Here is a 27,004-nt window from a genome sequence, read left to right as displayed (position 1 = left end):
CATATAACATGACTAGTTGTGCTTTCTGATACTAAAAAAAAAAGTTCCCTTTTGCTTGGTGGCATCACAGATAGAGCACTGGACCTAGGGGCAGAAAGACCTGAGTTCAAATCCTGCCTCAGACACCTACTAGCTGTGTAACCTTGGCCAAGTCACTTAAACTCTCTCTAGTTTTCTCATCTGTAAAACAGGGAAACAATAGCATCTACCTCCCACTGTTGTTGTGAGGATAAATTTGTAAAGTGTTTTGCAAATCCTAAAGTAATATATTAACGGTGGTTGTTTTTACTATAAAGAACTTTGTAAGCCTCAGAGCTATATAGATGCTCTTGCTGTTGATCATTTTTCAGTCATGTCCAGTTCTTTGTGACCCCATTTAGGGTTTTCTTAGCAAAAATGCTAGACTGGTTTGCCATTTCCTTCTCCAGCTCATTTGATGGATGAGGAAACTGAGGTAGACAGGGTTAAGTGACTTGCCCAGGGTCACACAGCTATTAAATGTCTTAGGCCGGATTTGAACTCCAGAAGATGAGTCTTTCTGACTCTCGCCTAGCACTCTATCCACTACACCACCTAGTAGCCCCATATAAAGGCTATTATTGTTAATTTGGCCTAGTGCCTGGTATACGGTAAGTCTTTAATAAATGTTTGTTAATTTATTCATCTCTGGGCATTATGCTTCTTCTCACACAGGTTGATTTTTTTACATTTGATTTTTTGGCAACCAAGTTGAACATAACTGGTTGCTTCAGTTTGGGGTCTCGTAATACCCAGGGCAATTCCCTTTCCACATACCTCATTGCTGCCATGGCCAGGTCACTAAAGAGCTGAGTAAATCCAGCTTCACCATCCTGTGGCTCAAATTCACTGTGACAGAAAACCTGTGTCCTTCTGGGGACCACTCATGTTCCTCAGGGTTCTTACTGCTATGCAGTTGGGGGATAGTGGAAGAGAAGAAGGACCCACTCAGCAGCTTCTAGGATCATAGCTCTAGAGTAGGTAGATCAGTCCAGCTCCTTCATTTTACAGATTGAGGACACTGAGATTCAGAGAGTCACGGTGACTTGTCTGGAGTCATGTAGCTAGTAAGCGTCAGAGTCAACATTTTAACCCAGGTCTTCTTGACTCCAAGTCCAACACCCTCTAGCCATCATACCATGTTGCTTCTCATCTTCTGGGTCAAGGAGTTAGGATGTAAAGAGCTTATGGTTGCTAGCTCTTCTGATCTTGGCCCTCAAGCTAGCCGGGAACTCCCCTCAGAGCATATGTCTGGGTGGATGACCTACAGAGGAGTAACAAGGATAGGGTGACTGGGACTCTGCCCTAGGGTATTGATATGGGGCTTCCTCCCTGCATCAGTCCTGGTCCCTGTGTCTCACTTCACAGTATCCATTGTGAATCCATTGGCCTGGCCTGCCATGTAGCACAAATTGGTTGTCCCCTCATATCCCTTTTGTGGACCTGCCTTCCCCCAGTCCCCGAAGAGGATTTTGACCCACACTGGAGGTCAGAGAGCCATTTGTGTGGCTGTTGCTGTCATGTTACCCCCTGCCCTCTATAATTTTCTCCATTTTCAATAATTACTGGTTATCCCTCTGATGATTGGCCTGCTCTGTTTGTGAGAAGGAATCCCAAGGTCAAAGTGTTTGACCTTGCCCATCCTGCTTTGAAGTGAGGAATCTCTGTTATTTCTCTATTTCTGCAGCCACTGCCTTGGGTCAGACCTTTATCCCCTCCTGACTGGACCATTCCCGTAGCTTCCTCACCAAATTCAAAGCTTCTTGGCCCTCCTCTCTAACACATCCTCCCTGTAGCTCTACAAATAACCTTTGTAAAACACCATTCTGAGTGTTCCACTCCCTGCCCATGGTCATTTAATGCTTCCCTAGGCTTTTAGGATAAAATAGCAAATCCTCAGCCTGGCAATTTCATAATTAGTCCACACAAATGCTAGCTATTAGCAAAGGCACTTAATGAAATAGTATAATAGGAAAAGTAGCAACAAAATATTTCTTGCCTGAATTTGGGGCATAACTTCAAGTATGCAATCAGTAGGAAGACTGCATAAGGTGTACAATATGGCCAGGACAAACATGGAAGGATCATATATGTAGGGAGTATATATGTCCATGGCAAATGTATAGAGGTGTACACATGGCGAACTTGTGTGGCCAGGGAGCAGACCGAGGGAACACACTTCTAACAAATGCAGGAGTGATGATCTCTGTGCTTCATTGACCTCATCAAGGGCAGTTCCTCTTGGGTGTATAGGTAGAACATGTAGCCTCTGTTGGACATTGGTTCTTACTGCTTTTGTGGGGTCCCTCCTTGACAGCACCCTCTGATTCTGTGGTCACTGCCATGCACTGCTCTCCTGGGTATGAAATTATGGAGCTTCTGATCTCAGTTACAGTCCTCTGGTGAAATGCTATCTCTTCTGCATCAAAGGCAGAGTGGGCTCTGCCCTCACTCTTTGAAGCTGAAGTTCAGACACTTTTTACAAAAGTCCTTTTAGAAAGGCAGAGTTAATATGTCTAGTCATCAAACTAGGGACAGGGAGAAAAACCCCTCAGTGGATTTTGTTTACATGCAAGTGTCTGCCTTGCTCTCTGAGCCTTGGCTGGAATGGGTCCTAGGACTCCAGAAAGAAATTCTTCACTTGAGACACCAAGATCTTTGGACACAGAACCAGCTAGTGCCATCAGACCTAAGGCTATTTTTTAACCTTGACTTGCTTTCCAAGTACCAGGGTGCAATTGAAATAGTGCTACCTTTTCAGAATATTATTTTATGCATAAAATAAAATAATGAGATTATCAGAAACCAATTATCTTGACATACAGTTTTCAAATAAAAAAATTAAGTTCATGCCTCCCTCCTTCCCCAAGCTAAGAGCCCCTGAATTAGATGATCCCTTAGGTCTTTTCCTATCCTAAGTATATGAACTTGGTCACCAAGGTCAGTATCTCTATCAGAGGCCTCACTCTGAACCAGGATTAGAAAGTCTTTCTCTCTACTTAACTTCTAATCCACACCCAGAGAGTACTGATTTTAAGATTACTATTCCAGCAAACTGCTAGGCATCTTTGGGGTTCAGGTCACTCCGATTTCTGAGCCCCAAGATAGTTTTGGTCTCCCATATAAACGAATGGGATGGGGAAAGGACAGATTCTAAGCCCAGGGGCCAAGGTCAGTTGTCTTCTACCTTCCTGCCTTTAATGGGCATGTGGGGCCATTGACTAGCTGCTCTGCATTAAAATTAAATTAAATCAAATAACTCTCCCAGAGATGATTCTGACCTTCAGGGCTGATGTTGATTTTGCTTTGTTGGGGCTTAAACAGTGTCATCTGTCAACATGAAGAAAATGAAACTCTCGTACCTGGTGATTATGCCAAGATTAAAGACCTGTTGGGTAGTGAGCAAAGAAGGGGGATTCCTGTCATCAGGGGCTCTGGAATACTGGACATGGGGGGAATGATGCCCTTTGACTGCAGGAGTCCACCATTCCCCTCTGTCCCCATTGTGCTTTATCCCACCTGTGCCCTCTTCTGTCTACTTTCTCCCTATCCCAAAGTCCCCTATTCTCTGGGGCTTTTCATTATCATTGCTTCAGGTCTGCTTCTCTTTTCTTCCTCACAGGTAGAGAAACTTGTGAAATACTTGGACCCAAATGACATGGGGAGAATCAACTTTAAGGATTTCTGCCATGGAGTGTTCGCCATGAAAGGTGAGGCTTGGAGGGAAGAGGGTTGGTGGATGGCTGCCAGCAGGGGGCCCCATCTAGCTGTAGAAGAAACAGCTGACTGAAGAAGTTGACAAGAGCTTGGAATAAAGAGAGACCAAGTCTACAGGCACTCCCCAAAGAGGTCCCCCAGAGTCCTTGCTTCCTTCTTTAGGATCTGAGCTGGTGGGGTCAAGTACTGAGAAGAGGTGGGATGTTATCAGCAGAACAGAGGAAGTTGCCAAATACAATCAAGGAGATGGCCTTTTTTTTTTTTTTGCCTTCTCATCTACTTATCATTTACTCATAGTCATGCTGCACTGGGATCTGTTTTAAGAAAGCAAGCCTTGTAAGTAGCACTCCATACACACACACACACACACACACGTATATATACATACATGCATATATACACATATATGTATATATGCATGTATGTGTGTGTATGTATGTATGTATGTATGTATATGTATGTATGTATGTATTCCTGGACTCACACTAGACCAATAATAGTCATTGTAATTATAATTAAAATAATAAATTCCTCACCTTTACTTAGTACTTTGTAATATAGGGGAAAAACTTGGGTTGTTATTGACCAAAGTACAAAGCCAAAGCTATGCACAGATGTGCATAACAAAGGAATGAAGTAGAGAACATTGACTTTGCCTCTTAGTTTACCTTTAGGTCTTGTTCAAATTGATTTGTGTGCTAAACCACTGAGGATCTTGGGATGTAGTTATCTGGAGCCCAGGGCTTTAATTTTACCCAGACATCAAAGTTGAAATGAATTAATCTTAGCCTATGGGCACTCTGCCTGGCTTTTGTTAGGTTGCTTTGGTGGCTGTTACTACAGAGCTCCCAGTCTTTCCTTATCAGGGAGAACTCTCTCTCAGTATGCCTTAGACTGGAGCTGAGATGGTCCATGGGCATCCTGAAAGGATGAGCCCAGGAAGTACAGAAAGCAAAGTTAGTACTTAGCAGTCATCATGAGAGCAGCAGACATGCCATAAGACTGACAAAACCACAAGGAAAGAAAAGCTGGGAGACTTCAAGCCCAGCAGTTACCACACATCCCTTGGAGCAGTGCATGCATCACATCTGAAGATGAGGAGCATGCCCAATGAGAACAGCATGAGTGATAGTTTAACTTTCTTAACACCCAGATCTGATCATGTCACTCTCCTTCTGAACAAACTCCTAGAATGCCTAGCTTGTCTCAAGGGATGCTTCCTTTGTGAAGCCTTCCCTAATTCCTAACCTCCTCTGATAGTGCCTCCCCCCAATGAAAGTTAACTTGTATTCTTTTTACATACATTTACACACTTATTAATATTCATTTTGTTTCCCCTAAAGGACTTTAAACTTTTTGAGGGCAGAACTTATTTGATTTGGGTGTTGGTAGCCCCAGTGCCTGGTAGCCCCAATCCTTCCTGATTGCTCTATCAATGATTCTGCAGCATTAGAGATATTACATGGCCTGGAAGCATGTGTTCCCTAAATGCATGATCTCTACATGTGCTCACACTTCCCATTGATGGTGTGTGTATTTGTGGGGAAATGTGCCTAGGTTTATAGGGGAAAATTTGAACTACTGAAACTTTTCTTACTAGGCTTTAATGCCTTGCTTTTTGAATTAACTGTGTGCTCTGGAAGACTAGAGAAAAATAAAACACATTGGTGGGGGCTCATAAGCTATGGTTTTTAAGTAGATGTAGAACCATAGAGCCTGGTGTGATCATATGGAGAACCCTAGGTATTATGGTACTTTTTTAAGAGAACTTTCCTATACTTGACCAAGAACCCTATGAGGTGGGAAGGGCAGTGTTGTAAAAATCATTACAAGATGGAAAAGATACAGAGAAGACGTTGTTTATTATTTGATTACAAAAAACATTTGATTTAGAAGATTTAGTTTTTTAGGAGATTTAGAAGCAGTTATTAAGGTTCTCCTCCAACAAGAAGTCTCTCCTGAATATCTTAAGATCATGTAAGATTTTCTTCTTAAATTGGAACCATAGGAGAACTTGGTTCAATAATCTTCTGATCATTAATATCAAGCAAGACACAAAACAAGGAGACAGATGCTTGCTAAAGGTATTTGCCACAAATAAAAATAAAATTCCCTAGACAGAAGGGGTTCTGAACTTGGAGTCCATGCACTTATGTGTAACTGTCAGGTCAGCTAGCTGGTGCCATAGTACATAGAGTGCCAGGCCTGGAGTCAGGAAGACTCATCTTCCTGAGTTCAAATCCAGCTTCAAACAGTTACTAGCTGTGTGACCCTGGGCAAGTCACTTCATCCTGTTTGCCTCGGTTCCTCACCTATAAAATAAGCTGGAGAAGGAAATGGCAAACTACTGTAATATCTCTGCCAAGAAAACCTCAAATGGGATCATGAAGAGTTGGACAGGACTGAAACAATTGAACACCAATTATAATTGTATTTCAATATTATTGATTTCCTTTGTAATCCTATCTATCTGTTTTATGCATTTAAAAATATTATTCTGAATAGAAGTTCAAAGGTATCACTATCACCAAAAGAGTCCATGACACACATAAAGGTTAAAAAAATCCTGCTTTAGATGGCACTGTCCTCCTGTTTGTGGATAATTTGCTGTTTCCATTGTGCCTTATTACTACAAGGTCTCTTCAATGAGATATGTAGTTACTGCATAGAAATCAGCCAATAATCCATAAGACAAATGCCTTTTATCCATTATGACACATTTGGATGGATAAGTAGATATGTGGACTTGGAGTCAGGAAGACCTGAGTTCAAATCTGGCATTGGATACTTAGTCATGTGACCCTGGACAACCTGCTTAATCTCCGTCTGCCTCAGTTTCCTCTACTACAAAATGAGGGTACTAATAGTATTTGCTTCCCAGGGATATTGTGAGGATAAATGAGATAATATTTGTAAAAGCACTCTTCAAACCTTAAAGTACTAGATCATTATTTTATTATGACAATAATAACTGAACATGTGTTAGGCATGTAAGGTAGATGATTTACGTGTTTAGTGAGCTGAGCACAGAAATGGTCAGGAAGAAGAAAGCAGTCTGGATTACCTGGGGAAAATTGTGCAGTGTTCTGAACAATCTCAGACTACTACCTAATACCAAAATCTGTCATTTTAATACAAAGGTATTCCTCGTTATGCTCTATGTTAGTAAATCTTGTGAATAAATACTGGGAGAAAATACTCAGGACCGATCTAACAGGTAAAGACATAATTTCTAAAATTCAGAAGGAACTAATAAAATTTGTTCTTTAGTTGCTTTATAGTCATGTCCAACTCTACCTGACCCCATTCCAAGTTTTCTTAGCAAAGATACTGGAGTGGTTTGCCACTACCTTCTCCAGCTCATTTGACAGATGAGGAAACTGAGGCAAACAGGGTTAAGTGACTTTCCCAGGGTCACACAGCTGGTAAATGTCTGAGGTCAAATCGGAACTCAGGTCTTTCTGATTGCAGACCCAGTGCTCTATCTACTGCACCACCTAGCTGCCCTGTACTGCTAAAATTATTAACGAGCACAATTGAATCCCCCAGGGGGAAATGTACACAAATGAGAATAGATTATTAACAAAAGAGGAAATTCACACTATCAATAATCACTTGAAAAAAATGTTGAACCTCACCAGAGTCACAGGTTCATAGGTTTAGAGGTAAAAGAGATCTTATAGGCCATATTGTCCAACTCCCTCATTTTAGAGTTGAGGTCAGCCTGTAGGATCATCTGAGCACGGTTGTGATCCAGTGTCTTTTTCTGAGATCACACAGGTAAATAGGTGGTGGTGTTAGAATGGAGAGGTAGATTCAAGCCCTTTGATTCTAAAGCCTTTTCTTTGTACTGTATCACACTACTTCTTAAATCAAAAAGTTCAAATTATAATAACCTTTGGAGGGACAGAGCCAAGATGGTAGAGAAATGGTACACTCACCTGAACTCCCCCCCAAAGCCCTTCAAACAGTTTTGAATAAATTCTGGAGTGGCAGAACCTAAAAGAGGATGGGGTGAAACAATCTTTCAGTCCAAGACAACTTGGAAGTTTGACAGGAACATCTGTTGCACTGGGGTGAGAGTGGAGCACGGTCCAGAACAGGCTGTGCCCCAGCAAACCAGGAGCAGACCTTGGGGGTGATTGAATCAGTGGTAGCAGTGGCAGTTTCCAGATCTCTCAGCCCACAGATGGTAAGGGGGTCAGACAGCTTGTCAGCAGGAGATTCCAGAGGTCCCTTCGCTGGCACTGGGGGCAGAACTTTGTTGCATTCTTATCCTTGGATCCAGGCCATAGTTCTGGGTCTCAGTTCCCAAGGCAAGGAGGAGGGAGCACTAGCACACCAGAGCAGGGGAGCGACGACCCTGATTATAGCTCCAGGGCAGAAGTGAATGCTTGAGGTTTCTTACAGTCCGGGAGAGTAGTAAACACACCTCTCCTTAGATCACACTGTCTTGAAAGTACTGAAAACATATAGGTCTCCAGAATTATCTCTGAATAGAGCTGCACAAAAAAGTCTGAAGCTTGAGATGATGCCCCCTCCACTCTGGAAGTGGAGCCCCACTTTAGCTTTTTTTAGTTAAAAGTCAAGAAATAGACTGGGAAAATGAGTAAACAACAGAAAAAGATCCTGGCTGTAGAAAGTTACTATGGTGACAGGCAAGATCAAAACAGAAATTCAAAAGAAGACAACAAAGTCAAAACTGTTACATCCAAAGCCTCAAAGGAAAAAATAACCTTTGATGTCCCAGCTCACATAATTTAAACATGATAAGACTCAATGCAGGTGAATAAGGTACACTTATATACTTCTGGTAGGATTAAAAATTGGTGGAATCTTTAGGAGGATAATCATCATGATTATAAACATAGCAAAGTTATAGAATAGTCATTTCCATCATTGAGGTTAGTATTAAAAAAAAAATTACATCTTGACATTTTGCTGTCTGTTTAATAGACTTGTTAGATGATTCTTGATTCCTGTTCAGGAATTTCGTTATTGCAAATAAAATTGTAAATAACGTCTAACTGGGGAGTGGCTAAGTACCAATATAATGGAAAGCTACAATTAGATTCATTATAGGGGAAATAAAAATACTTAGAAAAACTATATATCCCTACCCACAAACTTCCAGAGAAGAATTCAATAACTACTTGGTATCATTTTATCAGGGCTGAACAGAATTTGGGTCAAGAGGATCTGAGATATGCTGGCCCCTGAAATTTGAGACACTGGAAGAATATAAGAGAAGTATGACCAGGAGGCAACGTGACTGGTTAACAGCTTTAATGGAGGGAAATCATCCAAACTCCCCCTAGGGTGACATTAACATCTACTATAAGTAATGAGACTGTTGCAGCCTCCTTGGAGGAAGAGACTGATCTGTAATGATTGACTCTCCTTCAGCACAGTGGCTAAAGTGGGAGGGGTCATTTTTCTCCTTTCCTCCCCCCTCCTGAAATGTGTTTAGTCATAGCTAAACAAACAAACCAGAAAAACCTGACTTTGCTCAATTTTTGCCATCCACTACTATAGGTAGTGCTTCTCTTATACACCCTTTTGTTCTCATTGTCTATGGGACATGTCTAACTTAAGATCAGAGTGTGTATGGAGGGATGGCCTTAAATAGTTTTATATTTCACATCTAACCTAGAACCCTGACAATCTAGTATGGGAGGAGACCTGTTAAATCACAGTTTAATTTTTATCAGTGATCCCATAACTCAACCATGCAGAACCTTAAAACTTGAACTCATTTTGATTTCTCCCAGAAGAATGAGCCATAAAGAATAGATCTGCTAAGGATGTGAGTAAAGGTACAAAGGCTTCCCTCCATTTTCCTTCCTTCCCCTCTCCTCCACCCTTTCCTTCCCTTTTCTTCCTTTTCTTACCTTTTCCTTCCTTTCCCTTCCCTCCCCTGCTTTCCTAATCAGATAGTCATTAGATTTTTAAAATATGAAAATACTAATGATTTTGTGAATTTATTTTTAATTATGTCACCTTGATATAGTCACTAATTACCTTAATTACTTCCCTGATTCCTCTGTGTTTTTTTCATGGCTCCACCATGTCATAATATTCATTTTCTCTTCTATATGCTTGTGTTTATACATTTAGTTTTGTTCTCCTGTCTTATTGCTATTTTTCTAGACCCATGTCATATAATAAGGTGGAAAGAGGGAGCATCCTTACTTTGTCCCTGATTGTGCTGGGAAAACTTCAATTATTTCTTCATTGCAAACAACGGTAGCTCTTGGTTTTAGATATATGTGTTTGGTCATATTAAATATAGGTCCTTCTCTACCTGTGTTTTTTACAGTTCTTTACACAAATAAACACTGTATAGTTCTGCACCTATTAAAACACTCATTTTTTTTGTTATCTTTGTTGTTAGCAGAATTAGTTTGTTTGTTTTCCTAATGTTGAGCCATATGCACATACCACCCCCCCACGTATGAATGCAAGTGTGTCTTCTTGAATTTTCTTGATGTATTGCTGCAGTCTGTTTAATAGACTTGTTAGATGATTCTTGACTCCTGTTCAGGAAAAGCTAAATTCAGAAGATGATTTAGAGCTGGAAGCTGGAGATTATTTTGATCTCCTCATTCAATCCCTTGGGGATTGAGGGACCATTCCCCAGGCCCACTCCTGCCCTTTTCCATCCCTGTTTCCCATCTATGGACAGTTCTTCACCCTGCCCCCAGATTAAAACCTCACCAGGCTAGAGTGATACTCTTTCTCATGGCCTGTTTGTGTATCCCCAGGGTGTGAAGAGGTGCTAAAGGATGTGCTTGCCATGGAAAGCACAGCTGCTCTGCAGTATGAACCAGAGATTGGGGACTACGAGGATCAGGTAAGAGCTGGACGTGGCTTTATCCAGAGCTATAGGACCAGCCCCTTCCTGGGGGAGCATTTCTGGACTGCTGGGGCTTGTGGCTCCTTTTCTTTTCTGGTGTTTTTTCAGCTTTCATAGTCTGGAGGAGCATTCCCTCTCCTCAATGAGAGGTTCACTGGCCTCTGCTGGAGTTGTTGGCATCCAGCGTCCCTTTGATGAGGCCACAGCTAAGTTGGCTTCTCAGCAAATGGGTCCTGCTGGCCTGAGTTCTCCAGCACCTCTGAGCATCAGGCTCCCACCCTTGTGGTCTCAGACAGAGTCCACCCCATACATCCCATTTTATAGTAGAGGAAAGAGGCTGTAAGAGCTTAAGTGTTGGCCCAGGGTCATATAATCAATAGAAAGATAACGTTAGATTTGAACCCAGGTCTTCCTGTCTCCAAGTTCAGCATCATTTATATCTTTTGCTCCACCTAGAAGCAGTTAAGCTAAAATGAAAAGTCTATGAAGGGAAGTGACCCACAATAAGGATAAAAAGTTAGGCTAGAACCAAGTTCTAAAAGCCTTCCAATGCTAAATGGAGGAATCTGTGTGTGATTCCAAAGGCAGCTGTTGAACTTTATTGAGCAGGGGAGTGATATCATTGGACCTGTGCTTTAGAAGAATCTCTTTTTGCAGCTCAGTGGAAGATGGATTGAAGAGGGGGGAGAAGGCAGGGAGATCACTTAGGAAGAAGGAAGGGAAGAAGCATTCATAAAGGACCTACTATGTGACAGGCACTGTGCTAAGTGCTTTACAATTATCTTGTTAGATCCCCACAACAAATTTGGGAGGTAGGTGCCAGTATCACCCCCATTTTACTGATATGCAAGTGACTTGTCCAGGGTCTCACAGTCAGTGGCTGAGGCCAGATTTGAATTCCAGTCATCTCAGATCTCTAGTTATTGCACCACCCAACTACCTGTATGGTCTAGGGCTGAGCCATGATCTGTGGAGTACTTGGCTGACCTTAGTGTCCTATGTAAATGCCAGGTGTTATTGCTGTGGCTGATACTTTACTTTCTTCTCTTGTTTGAAGAGCTTATCGCAGGACAAGCCCCTTTTACCGCTATATTATTATTTTCTATTGGGTGTTCTTTGAATTATGTGCAGGTGGATAAAACAATGGAGTTTTTTTTTTTTTGGTTGTCGTTTGTTGTTGAGTTTGTTTCTGTAATTGAACAAAAGTAAGGAGATAGAGGGAGCTTGACCAGGGAACGAGCATCGCTGTGCTGACCCCCAGTAAGGTTCTATCTGTATAATGGGAAGAACTGGAAAATAAGCCTGGAAAGGTAGGTTGGGGCTGCTCTCTGAAGAGTCAGGAAGTTTGGGCTTTATCTGAAATCATAAGGAAACACTGAAGGAGGTAACAGGATCATCACTTTTTAGAGTTGAAAGGGACCTTAGAAACCACTAAGTGCCATCCCCTCCTTTCACAGATGAGGAAACTGAGGCAACGAGAAGTTGTGACTTGCCCTGAGTCCTACAGCTAGGAAGTGTGTGAGGCATGATTCTCACATGTGTCTTCAGACTCTGAGACCAATATTCTGTCTGGTGCACCACCTGGCTGTGCTTTAGGAAAGACAGCCTGCTATCTAATAGGATGAATTAGAGACTGGGAGGCCAGTGAGGAAATGGTGATCATTTTTACAAAGAAAGAGGAAAAAAAGCATTTCATGAAAATTAACCCCCTTATCTGTTGAATCTGGAAACATCCAGTATTCCATTCTCATCGTCCCCCACCTCTTCTGTGAAGGGAAGGAGGCACAATTTTTCTCAGGGTCAAAGTTGGTAATTTGTTCCGTTTCAAGGGTTTTCTTGTTCTCCAAAATTCACATATTAGGCTTTCTTGTCTTCATTTTAAGACTGATTTTTAAAAAACATTTTTTAAATTTATGTCTTAACTGGGAGGAGGGATTCCTTACTTATAGCTGTCATCATCCATTTATCTCTCAGCAAGAACGAAAGATCTGATTCCATTGGTTATAATTCTTCTTTGCAACATGACTAATGTGAAAATATGTTTAATGTGAACATATATGTAGAGCCTATATCAGATTGCATGCTGTCTTGGCAAGGGGGGAGGGGAGGGAGAGGGGGAAAATTTGGAACTCAAAAGCTTGTGGAACTAAATGTTATAAACTAAAAATACATAAATAATTTTTTTAAAAGGAGGGACATGAGAACAGGTTTTTTGAGGGAAAGAGATCATTAGGCATGGGATGCCTGGATTATCAAGGACCTCTACCAAGGGACAAAATGAACAGACCAGAACAAATGTGGAAAAAAACCCAACTTTCTCCTGGTTTATTAATTCCTTCTGACTCCTCTACAGAGATCCCATCATCTTCCGATCTTTCCCAATGTCTAACAAAATACATGCTCAATAAATGTTTGCTACTATTGAAATGTCCATTAGCCTCCATCTAGCTCTCTTAGCCTGGGTAAGTCCTTTCCCATCTCTAGTCCTCCTTTTCCACCTCTATAAGACGAGGGCACTATGGCAGAGTGGGACAAGCCCTGGCTTTGGAGTTGGAAGACCTGGGCTCAAATTCTGTCTCTATTGCTGTGAGGGGCTTGGATTCAATGCCCTTTAAATTTATGATGCAGTTAATGACAAGATGGTCTCTATGGTCTCCCTCCCTCTCCCTCTCCCTCTCTCTGACTCCCTCCACCTCTCTCCCACTCTCTCTCTCTCTCAAGTGACCTCCCCCAGGGTCACATAGCTAGTAAGTGTCTGAGGTCAGATTTGAACTCAGGTCCTCCTGACTCCAGGGCCAATGCTCTATCCACTTGATCACCTGGCTGATCTCTACTAGAGCTGATATTCCGGGATTATCCTGGATCATTTAGGTTACTGTCTACTCTGAGGGATGGTTGAGTTGTGATAGAAACCCTGGTAGGGCTGGATGATGAGTGTTGGTTGTGGATTCCTAATTGTCCACTAGGGGTCAGTATGAGCCAGAAGGAGTTAAGGGAGCAAAAAAAACGAACTGGGAACATCTCCGAGCCGCTTAGTTAACTTCTGCACTAACTTCACTGGGACTGAAAGGCTGCTGGGCTCTGTGCCCTGAGGGAGTGCAAACAAGGGAGGCTATTTTGGGCTCTTGCAGAGAACTTGACTGCTAAGGAGAGCACAAGTGTCAGACTCAATGTCATTGCCGCTCACACACACACACACACACACACACACACACACACACACACACACACACACACACTCTCTCTCTCTCTCTCTCTCTCTCTCTCTCTCTCTCTCTCTCTCTCTCTCTCTCTCTCTCTCTCTCTCTCTCTCCCTTCCTCCCTCCCTCTCTCTCTCTCTCTCTCTCTCTCTCTCTCCCTCCCCATCTCAGGCAACTTTTCCTCCTGAAACTTGTTTGCTGAGATTCTTATGGAGAAAGAAATGAAACTGTGAAAGAAAAAATCGTACCAATTCTTGAATTGATTATCAGTCAGTCATTCAACAAACACTTATTAGTCCCAGGCACGGCTTGGGCACATTTTTTGTTGTGGCTCAGTCGATTCTTTGTGAGCCCATTTGGGGTTTTCTTGGCAGAGATATGGGAGTGGTTTGCCATTTCCTTTTCTGGCTCATTTGATAGATGAGGAAACTGAGGGTGAAGTGACTTACCCAGGGTCACATAGTAAGTATCTGAGGCTGGATTTGAATTCAGGAAGATGAGCCTTTCTGACTCCTGGCCAGGCACACTACACTACAGTGCCACCTCACTGCCCTAATTAGGCACATGTAAGTGCTTAATAAAACTTTATTGATCAATTGACCTACTCAAGGAGTTCATTTACTTTCAATTACCTTAGAAATCAAGGAAGAAGATGGTGGTGGGGAGGAGAACGTATGTGGTGTTTGTAACTTCCTAAATTAATTGAGGTGTCACTTCATTCAGTGGCCTCTGAGGTCTTTTCTGGTGCAGACTCCATGGGCCTTGACCAGAGTCCTCTGTCTATTACCTCATTAGTGAAATAAGAGGATCTTAGACTTTGAGTTAGGAGGAAACTTGGAGGTCTGGTTCAACTCCCTCGTTGGACAAAGGAAGAAACTGAGACCTAAGGAAATGAAGCGATGAGTCCAAAATCAAACAGGTAGTAAACAGAGCCAGGATTTGAGCCCAGATCCTCTTGTATGAGTCGCAATAAGTCAGCAAATATTTCATGAGCACCTTCTATGTGCGGGACATGCTCCTAGGCAAAAATCAAGAAGGCCTTAGCCTCCTGGAGCTCACATCCTATCTGGGGAAACAACACATGTTCAAGTATATCCAAAATGAATTAAAACAAGGTAGTTTAGAGAGTGGAGGAGTCAGGAAAGCCTGAGTTCAAATCTGGTGTCAGATACTTACTAGCTATGTGATCCTGGGCAACTCACTTCAACCTGTGTGCCTGTTTCCTCATCTGTCCGTTGAGCTGGAGAAGGAAATGGCAAAGCACTCCAGTATCTTTGCCAAGAAAACCCCAAATGGGGTCATGAGGAGTCAGACAGTATGGAAATGACAACCAATCAGTTTAGAGGAGGAGCTACCAATAGCTAGGGCTTCCAGGAAATGCTTCTTGTAGCAGGTGATACTTAAGCTGAACTTGGGAGGAAGCTAGAAACTCTCAGGGCTAGAGGGAAGGAAGGAGTGCAGGGCAGGCATGAAGGAGGGCAGTCACTGAAAAGGCCTGGCGTTGGGAGATGTCCTGCGTGAGGAACAGCATGAAGGCAAGTTTGGCCAGTTCAAAGAGTGAGTGAAGATGAAAGGCTGGAAAGGGGATTGGAGCCAAGAGGTGGAAGGCCTTCCATGCCAAAGGGATGAATCTGCACTTCATTCTAGAGGCAATAGACAGGGAGCCACTGGAATTTACTGATATCTTATATATTCCGAGCACCATGATGCTTCTAGGGTCTCGAAGACAGTGTTGGTGGAGAGGAAGCTATGATGGGTCCTACCAGACTAGAGTGTCTTTGAATACACACACACACACACACACACACACACACACACACACACACACACACACGCACAGACACACACACAGACACACACACCAGATCGACTTGTGTGTCTCTCCACTTAGGACTGACCTGGCCAAATTTGGAGAGAGGGGCTCATCACCAAAAGGCTGACCACCAGGAGAGAGGGCTGGACCTCATAACCTCTGAGATTCATGATACCCTCTTGTTTGACCCTATCACGAGAATTTTTTAAGCACCTACTCTGTCCTAAGCCTATATCACTCACTTCACCTAAGAGCTTTGATTTTTCTTTCTGTCCAGTGGACACAATAAGGCCATCTGAGGAGAGAGGGATCTAGTGAGTGAGAATACTTGGAGATGACTGCAGTGTGTCTTCAGGCAGGGGCTTGTCTGAGTGTTCACATGTGGAATTCTGGGGAAATGAGGGAATATGTTCTGACGTGGGCCATCACTGCCAGGCAGATCCAGCAGCATCTCAGCTTCCAGACACCTGAATGGGTCATTGACCCAACTCTGGAGACGCCTCCTGGCCCATGCTCCTGCTGCCAGTCAACTAAGGAATGATGGGGCCTGGGTTGGCAACCACAGAATGGGTTGAGTTAAGGAGCAGGGGAAGGGATGTGATCATCAGAACTTCAGTGAACCAAATGAATTGGGTCACGTCTGGGGATAGATTTGGGATCCCAGCTGGTCTACTGCTTTGGAATTTGTTCCAGGAGCAATTAGAGAGGCCTGCTGAAGGAACCCATTCGTGGGAACAAGGGAAGGGGGTGGGAGTGGTAAGGGGAGGACAATGACAAAGCAGCTGGCTGGGCAGCCAATGCCAACTTAGGGAGCGCTCCTGGGTCCTGGCAAATGCTGAGAGTTTGGGCATTTGGGGGAGATGGGAGGAAGGGCAGAGTTGTCAGAAATCCAAGCTGCTTCATGAATTTTAAATTCTAGAGGACGTTCTATGAAGAGAATCAATTGGTATGAAGACTGAGGAGGAACCTGTGACTCAAAAGCTCTGGGTTTATGGGTCACCGAGTCTATCCCTTCCTCCTTTCTGGCTGAGTTCCGGGCTTAATTTGTCTATGGAATCAGAGAGCTGGGGGAAGCTGGTCTGTCTGCCTGACCTAGGCTGAGATGTCGACATATGCGCCAACCCAGGACACGTACTACGATCACATCACTTCCCACGCCTGCCTTTACTCCCAGCGTAGTCAGTGTTTATCGTAGCTTAGAAGGTGGGAGGTGATTTATCCGAAGACATATAACTAATGAGTAGTTGGACTGAGACATCATTTATCTCATTTCTTTAAAAAAAAAACCCTTTTATTTATTCCTTTTGTTTTAATATCACGTTCATTTTCTGCACATATCCCTCTCCCTCCTCTACCCAGAAAGCCATTTTCTATTACAAAAAAATTTAAAAAGAAGACAGGAAGGAAATAAGCATTTATGTAGTGCCTACTGTCTACCAGGTACTTTTCTATGCATTTAAAATATTATCTCATTTATCTCAGTGATGTCCCCATATTACACTTGAGGATACTGAGACAAACCTAGGCTAAGTGACTTGCCCAGGGTCACATAGTTAGTAGAGTATGAGGCTATATTTGAACTCAGGTCTTGGCCCAATGCATTGTGCATCATGACTCCCTTAGCTGTCTCTAAAAAGAGAGAGAATAAAAGCATTTTATTGAAATTAACCAAAATATTAATATTCTACATTCCTTTTTGGGAGCCAAATTTGGTCATTGTGATTACACAGTGTTAAGTTTTGATTCTGGGCTTTTTTTTCCTTTTAGCTTATATTCTTCTTTCTCTCTCCATATATACATATATAGATATATGCATATATATACACACGTATACATATTATATATATAAATATCTCAAACTGTATTATAAAGTAGTAATCATGACAATCACATGTGCCTAAGAAATAGAGTGATGGATTAATAAAATAAATTAGGCACACAATATACAGTAGTAAATGACCAAAAAATTTAGTGTTTGACAAAACCAAAGATCCAAGATTTTGGGAAAAGAAATCGCTATTTGACAAAAATTGGTGGGAAAGCTGGGAAACAGTTTGGCAGAAACTAATTGTAGAGCAACATCTCATACTATATACAAAGATAAGGTCAAAATGTGTACATAAATTAGACATAAAGAGTGGTATCATAAGCAAATTGGGGGAGCATGGAATATTTTACCTGTCAGATTTATGGCTAAGAGAAGAAATTATGACCAAACAGGAGATAGAGAGCATTATGGGATGTCAAATGGATAATTTTGGCTATATCAAATTTAAAAGATTTTATCAAACAAAATCAGTGCAGTCAAGATTAGAAGGAAAGAAGAAGTTGGGGGGAGATTTTTATAGTAAACCACTCTGATAAAAGGCTCATTTGTCAAATATATGGAGAACTGAGTCAAATTGATAAGAATATGAGTCATTCCCCAGTTAATAAATGAACGAAGGAAAAATCAAAACTATGTATAATCGTATGAAAAATACCCCAAATCACTATTGATTAGAGAAATGCAAATTAAAACAATTCTGATGGACCACCTCACATCTATCAGATTGGCTAATATGACAGAAAAGGAAAATGACAAGTGTTGGAGGGAATATGGAAAAATAGGGACACTAATGCCCTGTTGATAGAGTTGTAAACTGATCCAGCCATGGAAAGCAATTTGGAACTATGCCCAAAGACCTATAAAACTGTGCATACCCTTTAACTCAGCAATACCATTACTAGGTCTATATCCCAAAGAGATAAAAGAAAAATGAAAAGGACATATAGGTACAAAAATACTTATAGCAGTTCTTTTTGTGGTAGCAAAGAATTAGAAATTGAGGGGATGCTTTGTGGTAGCAAAGAATTAGAAATTGAGGGGATGCCCATCAAGGAGAATGGCTTACCAAGTTATGGTATATGAATGTAATATAATACTATTGTTCTATAAGAAATGATGGGCAGGATGCTTTCAGAAAAACCTGGAAATATGTACATGAACTGATTACATAGTGAAATGAGCAGAACAGGGAAAACATTGTATATAGTCATAACGATATTACATGATGATCAACTGTGAACGACAGCTATTTTGATCAATACAATGATCCAAAGCAATTCTGAAGTACTTATGTTGAAAAAATGCTATCCACCTCTGGAGAAAGAACTGATGAATTCTGATTATAGACTTGGGTATATTTTTAAAATTTTCTTTTTTATTTGTGTTATTTTGGTCTGTGGTGGGTTTTTTCTTCTTTTCCAACATGGCTAATATGGAAATATTTTGCATGACTCTGCTTGTATAATCTGTATCAAATTGTTTGCCTTCTTAAGGAGAAGGGAGGGGAAGAAGTAAGGGAGAGATTATGAAGCTCAAAATTGTTAATAATGAATTTAACAATATTTTGTTTACATGGAATTAAAAAATAATAATTAAAAAAGAAGAAAAAAAATAAAGAGCCACACATTTTTCAAGTTGTTACAAAAGTAATCAATTTTATAAAAACTATGTCATTGAAAGGAAGGCTTTTTGCAAAATTCTGTGATAATATGGGGGCTTTGCATAAGATGCATCTCTATTATTATGAAACAGGTCAATTTTCTTATGTCCTAATTCAAAGAGTGTTTATGCTAAAAGAAGAGAGTGCCATTTTTCTTAGCAAAAATAATGAAAATGAAGAAAATTTGTTTTATAACAATAGCTAACATTTCTATTATACTTACTAAGCACCAGGCACCCATGCTAAGAACTTTATAGTAATTTTCTTATTTGATCCTCACAATAACCCTGAGAGGTAGCTGCTAGTATTATCCTCATTTTAGAGGTAAGGAAACTGAGGCAAATAGGTGAAGGATCTTGCCTAAGATCACAAGGCTAGTAAATGTCTGAGGCTGGATTCGAACTCAAGTCTTCCTGACTCTAGGCCTGGTTCTATTCACTGCACCACTTAGCTGAGTTTCCTTCTGAATCTTGAATATTTGGTGGATATTTTTGAAAAACTGAGTCCTTTAAATGAATCAGTGAAAGGTCTTCAAATTCACATTCACCCTGAATGTGTGAGTGCACTTATGAAAAAATTAGAGCTGCGGATAATAAATTTACAAAATAACGTTTCTATTTTTTTCCTGATTTTAAAAAAGCCTGTCCTGTAATGACGGTCAGGGAAATAAAGTCCCACTTGTTAATTATCTGAGGATGTATGGAAGCAGTTCTTCTAAAGATGTAGATCTGAATGGCTAGAAACCCATTTGCTACATTGGGTCATTCTCCATCGGAATAAAAACTGTTGGTATGCCTGTCTTGAGATAGTGCACTAAGACAAGTATTTGAATGTGAAAATCTTATGTTTTTTAATAGAATGTTCTCTGGTTCATAAAGCAAATACAAATTTCAGTGCTGCTGGTAGGGTCTCATTTGTGTGAAATAGGGTTTTCTGCTATAGCTGTTATAAAGACAAAACAGCCATTTCAATTTATATTTGGAAGGGAATCAATCATGAGTGACAATATGATACCATGTTTTAAGACACTTAGTACCCCCTCCCCCCAAAAAGCCCTCCCATTACATTGAAGGAACAAATGTGTCCATTGAAAAAAAGATCCTTTGAGGGATTCTTAGTCTATCTATTGTAACATTATTATGGCAATAATTTTAAAGTTAGAAATATGAAAATTGAAAATGATTCTATCAGTTAAATATCTGCTGAACTTTTTGTGTCTGAGATTTGCTTGTATATTGCAAAAAAAGTTGTATTAAATTCTTGATTTTATTTGAGTAAACTATAAGCTAAGATAAAGAGATTGACAATAATTTAATAAGTAACAAAATTGACATTTATTTGTGTCCTCTTCTGAGCTTTTATTGTAAATAATCATATACATAAATAATTATATACTTATATATTATATATAAATAATTATAATTTTATTATAAAAAACATTTATTGTTTTATTCTTTGTATTGAAAAATATTTTACTGTTACTCCTGTTTTCCATTTTCCCCACCTTTACCATTTTTCACTAACTCCTCCCACCCCCATCTCCCTTGTAACAAATAAATGTGGCCAAGCTAGACACGTTGACATTTTGACCTGGTCTGAAAATCCATGCTCTATTCTGTACCTCATTTCCAATCTTCTGAAGTCCTACCTAACTGCAGGTGGACCCAGGGATCATAGACTATCAGAGTTGGAAGGGACCTCAGGGGTCATCTATTCCCTACATTCATAGCTAAGTGGGAGCAGTAAAGCCCAATTACCTTCTCTAAGTTCCCTCCTAGCTTTTTTTGTTTTAAGACAGAGAAAAAAACTAGGTCAGAGAGAGAGGGAAAAATACTGTGATTGGAAATGAGTTAAAAATAACCATTGTGTGGGAGGAAATGATAAAATGATATATTTTTGCTCAACACCAGGACAAAAAAAAACAGAAAGCCAGGAGCAGGTTGTAGAGACCAATTCTCTCACTCCAAGAGGCTTAACTCAGAGCAGAGGCTTCTGGGAGAAAGTCATTCACGGAAATGGAAGTGTGGTGACCCTCTGTGGTCAGTGGGACTTGAGCTGGGGTTCAGGTGATTTTGATGACTTTGGGAGGTGGAAAAAGTTAATTTCTAAGGGCTGTCAATGTAGAGTTTTGGAGGTTTTCTTTTTATTTGGTTGTTTTTTGCCACTGTGGATATTGAAAGTCTACTTGGTATAGTAGGTAGAAATCTGGACTTGAAGTTTAGACCTGGCTTTGAATCTTAACTTCGAACCTTCTCCCTCCTTTTTAAATCAGACATGTGTTTTCATTGGTCTAGGGTTAGGGTGGGGAACCTGAGGCCCCAAGGCCACATGTGGCCCTCTAGGTCCTCAAGTGTGGTCCTTTGACTGAATCTAAACTTCACAGAACAAATCCCCTTAATAAAAGGATTTGTCCTGTTAAACTTGGACACAGTCAAAAGGCCACACCCGAGGACCTTAAAGGCCACATGTGATCTCAAAACCACAGGTTCCCCATCCCTGGTTTAGAGAGTCCCAGGGAGAAAGCTCCCTCTCTCAGTTTTGAAGGGTACTTATCGTCTTAGAGAGTTATCTGTAGCACTGAGAAGTTAATGAACTTGTCCAGGTTCATACAGTCCTACGCCCAGACTGCCTCTCCTTGGGCACTTTCACTGACTGTGATTATGAACAGGTTCTTAAGCCCCTCAGTTTCCTCCTCTGTAAAATGGGCACAAGAGTCATTATACTACCTCCCTCATCAGGTTATTGTGACATTGTGTGTGGCAGGTGTGGACGTGGGAATGTAGAGATAGAAGTTGATTCTTACTTCTTTTTCATTTTGGGTCCTATGTCCTAGAATCCCTGCTCTCCTCCAGCACCACACTGACCGCCATGGGCCAGACCCCATAAGCTCATGTCAGAGGGGAAGGGGACTGGAGGAATGAGTCATGTTTACGTAGCACACTGAGTGTAGTGATGGCATCGGAGCATCGGAGTTCAAATCCCTGCTCTTGGGTTTGGTCCCTGTGTGGCCTCAGGTAAGTCACATTTCCTCCTTAGGCCTCAGTTTTCCTCATTTGTAAAAGGAAGGGGTAGAGCATAAGGCCTCTGAGGTTCCCTTTAGCTTTAGAGTTACAATCCTATGAGCAAACATTTATTAAGCACCTACTATGTGCGAGGTTTTGAATATACAAAAATAAAACAATTCCTGCCTCTATGAAGCTTAGACAAAGTAATTTAAGAGAGAGAGAGAGGTAACAAGTGGGGAATCTAGGATGAGGGGGGTCACCAGAGCTGAGCCCTAAAGGAAGTGAAGGATTCTAAATGGGGGGATGAGGAAGGAGAGGAGTGTTCCTTTTAGGGAAGAGTGAGCAGGCCAGTTTTATTGGGACACAGAGTGCATGAAGGGGATTCATGTATGGTTGGCCAAACCCTCAGAGGCCATGTAGTCCAGTCTTACTTTACAGATGTGGAAATGGAAGCTGAGAATGGAGAAGGGGGTTTGCCAGAGGACACACGACTAGAAGATGGCAGAGCCTGGATTAGAATGCAGGTCTTCTGACTCTCAATCAATAAGCATCTCTTAAACACCTATTATGTGCCAGACACTGTGTCTAGGCACTGAGGACACAAAGACAAGAATGGAAGTCCCTCCCTGCCCTCAAGACGCTTACATTCTATTGGTCCTTTTCTATAGGAAAGTTAAGAAGAGTTTGATTTCCCTGCTGGTTGGGGTTGCTGCTTCCAGCGTCCTCTCAAAGAAAACCTCTGCCTAAGCCTTTTGGGAGTTGGGGATTTGGGGGACTCTCCTTTGCTTTTCTTGGGGAAAATTCACCTAAAACGCTTAAAGCCCTTGGTCTGCTGAACAGGGTCATCACAGTGTCTGTATAAGCCCCTATTTCCCCCATCAGTTGCCTAATTTAGAAACTTCCAGAATGCCAGTGTTCACTCACTGGAAGAAAACTGCCATAGGGAAGTAAAGAAAGAGACAAACAGATAGAAAGAGATAGAGACAAAGAGACAGACACAGGAAGACACACAGAGAGAGGTGGGACTGGGAGAGAAAATGGGAGGGAGAGAGAGGAGGAGGAAGGAGAGACGGAGAGAGACAGACAGAGAGACATAGAGAGAGAGAGACACACACACACACAGAGAGACAGAGAGAGAGAAAGAGAGAGAGAGACAGAGAGAGTCAGAGAGAGAGAGAGAGAAATTGATTTGCTTTTCGTCAACAAAAGACACATCTCGTTGATTTTCTAATTTTTCTGGTTTATAAATCTGAATTACTGTAGGGTTGCCCAGGAGTGGGGTGGTTTATATATTTTCTACTTCTTTCTCCCAAGTTTTGCTCTTCTAAATGTTGAAGGTGCCCCCCAGGGAAAGAGATAGCAAGTCCCAGTAAGGTTGGATGTTGTTCCCCCACAGCTGGAGGAGATGTTAGAGACTAGAACAATAATTATTTATGGAGAGGAGAGATGGGACAGTGGTTAGAGAGGCCATCTAACTATCAAGAAGACTGAGTTCAAGCCCTGCCTTTAACACACTGAGGCTGTGTGATTCTGGGTAAGCCCCTTGATCTCTCAGAGCCTCGAGAGATCCCATCAAGACATCCTCCCCTAAGGAAGCTCCTTTTCCTGTCCCACTCTAATCACCTCGCTGTCCTACTTCATGTTACAATCTGCTCCTAGGAGTCCAGGTCTGTGAGTCAATTTATAAAATTATAGAGTAGCTAGAGTTACCAGCAGCCCCTCCTTTAGGAGAAGAAGCCTCAGAGATAGAATCTGATCTAGTAGTCCAGCCAGAAAATGCTTTTACTTTTTAGTTTGTGGGGAAGGGGTCCCCAGGTCTGTATGAGGGAGAGGGCTTTGTTGTTATTCTTTGGGCAACTGGGTGGTGCCATGAATAGAGCTCCAGGCCTGGAATCAGGAAGATTCATCTTTATGAGTTCAAATCTGGCCTCAGACACTTATTGGCTATATGACCCTGGGCAAGCCATTTAACCCTGTGTGTCTCAGTTTCCTTATCTGTAAAATGAGCTGGAGAAGGAAATGACGAACCATTCTAGTATCTTTGCCAAGAAAACTCCAAATGGGGTCCCAAAGTTGGATATGACTGAAAAACAATAACAATAAATGATTATTGTTACCGAAGTTGGGTATCCTGTGATTACTGGTGCCCAATATACATGCTCCATCCACTCCACCCCAGTTACACTGTCTTGAGTCCATAGAATCATGAATGACAGGGTTGGAAGGGACCACTGATTCCATCTGGTCAAGAAATCATTGATTTAGAACTGGAAAGAACTTTGGAGGATTTCTGATCCAACCCTTTCATTATACATATGAGGAAATTGAGCCCCAAAGAGAGAAAGGGAATCCCCCAGGGGTAGAACTTTAGTACAGGGCCTGTTCTGTGACATCAGAGCTAAGGGAAGGGGCCTTGGTCCCCTCATGGCCAACCTAGGCTACTCCACACTGAGTTATCATCATGTTTAGGGGAGATATAAGGGAGTTTAGCCATAAAGCCCCAGGTGGGAACTTCTCCTTAGCCAAGCATGTACCCCAAATATCTGAACCTGCATTTCCTCATATATCCATATATATATATATGAAGTATATTATATGTATGTATGTATATATATTGCATACACACACACACACACAGACACACACACACACAAATCAGCCTGTCTCATAATGGTCTAATCTTAGCTAATATTCCCTCTTAGTGGGTAAACAATCTTGGTGAATTCTCTTCTACAATGATAGGAAGAGACCATGCCAAAGAATCATTTCATGTATCTTCCTATGCACCTCTGAATCCCTCATAGTCATCATTTCTTAGAATGTAGTATTATATGACATTCACATACCACAAGTTTAGGAATTTTCTAATCAATGAACATCTAGGCAACTGCAGGGTAGAGAGGTGAACATGGAGTCAGAAAGACCTGAGTTCAAATCCAGACTCAGACAGTTCCTAGCTGTGTGATCCAGGACAAGTCACTTACCCTCTGTCTGCCTCAGTGTCCTCAGTTATAAAAAAGGGGATAGTAATAATATTTCCAAGGGCTGTTGTAAGGATCAAATGAGAAAATTTTGTAAGTACTTATGATTATTTACAATTTAAAAAAATTATAGTTTTGTAAATTTGTAAACTTTAGAGTTTGCAACCCCTACTATCATTTTATTTATAATTCTTTGCTATTACAAAAAATGCCTTCCTATAAATATTTTGGTCTATTTTGTTTTTGGCCTTATTGGAGTATATACCTAACAATGGTATCTCTGGGTCAAAGTGACATTTTAGTCATTTTCTTTAAATAACTTAGAATCTCTTTCCTGAATCGTTGGATCAATTCACAACTCCACCAACAATGCATTAGTGTGACGATTTTTCAACAATCCCTCCAGCACTGATGATTTTCATCTTTTGTTGTGTTTGCCAGTTTCCTGGGTATCTGGTAAGACCTTAGAGTTGTTCTGATCTAAATTTCTCCTATTATTGGGAATAATTTTGGAGCAGTGTTTCATATAGTCACTAAGAGTTTGTAGTTCTTTTGGGAACTTTTGATGGGAATGAATTCTTAAACCTCTCTGGGCCTTGATTTCCCTATCTATAAAAACGAGAGGGTTAAATTAATCAACCCCAACCAGGTGTAACATTCTATGATTCCAGTGTGAACTTTAAACCTTGTATCCCCATGCTGGGTTGTCTGAGAGTCTGCAGAATGGGGAAATCTTATCTCTGTACTCTGGAGTGGTCCATGCTTGTAGTAGGGCAGTGAGTGTAACAAGGAGACAACCTTGAGTGGAAGTGCCCAAAAAAAGGGGGAGTTCATAAATCTAGAGGAACCTCAGAAGGTATGTAAGCCAACTCCTTCATTTTACAGGAAACTGAGGCCCTGAGATGTTACCCCTGGTGATATTATATCAGAGAGAAGAGTTGAACCTCTGATTCCTGAGGCACTGTTCTTTCCTCTGTACCATCACGGGATCTAAAAGTATATATGCAGAATTCTGTAGCCTGCAGACTTGTCCCTCTCTTACATCCCCCCCACCACCACCATGATTGATGCCAAGCAGATAGGGCTGCCCATATACTCCTAAGATCACCTCTGGGGACATTTCTTCCCCTTCATTTCACATAGATAAGTATAGAGAGGTAGAAGGGGGTGGGAATAGGGCATGATTTGCCTCCTCTCTTCGTGCATGCATACCCCACCCCCACGCCAGCGCGCGCACACACACACACACATATACATTCACACACACACACACACACACACACACACACACACACACACACACACAAACAAACAACCCTTGTCTTCACAGGCCCACATACGCATGTATGATATATAAAATGGAGAAGCACAATATGAGGGAAAAAGCTGGGGAGTCAAAAGATCTGGGTTCAGGTCCTGCTTGGACTATTTGCAGTCTGTGTTATCTTTGACAAATCACTTTCCCATCTTCCAAGCCTCAGTTTCCTCATCTGTAAAAGAAGGGAGTTGGGCTAGACAACCTGCCAGGTCCCTTGAGATGCTGAGCTGGGTTCTCTCTTTAGGGCACAAAACCCTAGAAACACTTATTTTTCTGTCTATGAGGAGAAGAGGTCCCCTTGTCCCTACCCCACTCCTCCTCTGCATTCTCAGTCCTCTGGGCTATTGTGCACCAGTCCCTGGGCAGCCTTTTCAAATTCTGATTGAAAATCATGTGCCCTTGGGATGCGAGGCACACACAGGACTCACTGTTCTGGCTCCGGCAGGTTCAAGCTGCTGCCTCTCCATACATTTTTCAGCCCCTTCTGTCAGGAATCTTTTCATAGCCTCGAGGCCTAAGTGGGGAGGGGGCAGGGAGGAAAGGGCATTCATGGGCTTTTGCTTCCCTTCATTCATGGATGTTCAGGCAACAGGTCCCACCGCAATCAG

At 41.6% G+C, this 27,004-nt stretch overlaps 1 protein-coding gene across 1 annotated transcript in view; it reads left to right on the top strand.

The window, feature by feature from the left end:
* The window catches only part of LOC140523012 (rab11 family-interacting protein 4-like), a 44,735-nt gene extending 32,084 nt beyond the window's left edge, over nt 1-12,651 (top strand). Inside the window, exons 2-3 of the mRNA XM_072638120.1 lie at nt 3,641-3,728; nt 10,500-12,651. Of these exons, the coding sequence (XP_072494221.1) occupies nt 3,641-3,728; nt 10,500-10,708 (297 nt within the window). The 3' untranslated portion in view covers nt 10,709-12,651. The remainder of the gene's footprint in view (nt 1-3,640; nt 3,729-10,499) is intronic.
* Nucleotides 12,652-27,004: the final 14,353 nt, after the last annotated feature.

Source organism: Notamacropus eugenii, chromosome 2 (genome assembly GCF_028372415.1).
Source record: "Notamacropus eugenii isolate mMacEug1 chromosome 2, mMacEug1.pri_v2, whole genome shotgun sequence".
Taxonomy (NCBI): Eukaryota; Metazoa; Chordata; class Mammalia; order Diprotodontia; family Macropodidae; genus Notamacropus; species Notamacropus eugenii.
Note: the sequence above shows the minus strand (reverse complement) of the source record. Positions and strands in the feature narration are given on the sequence as shown.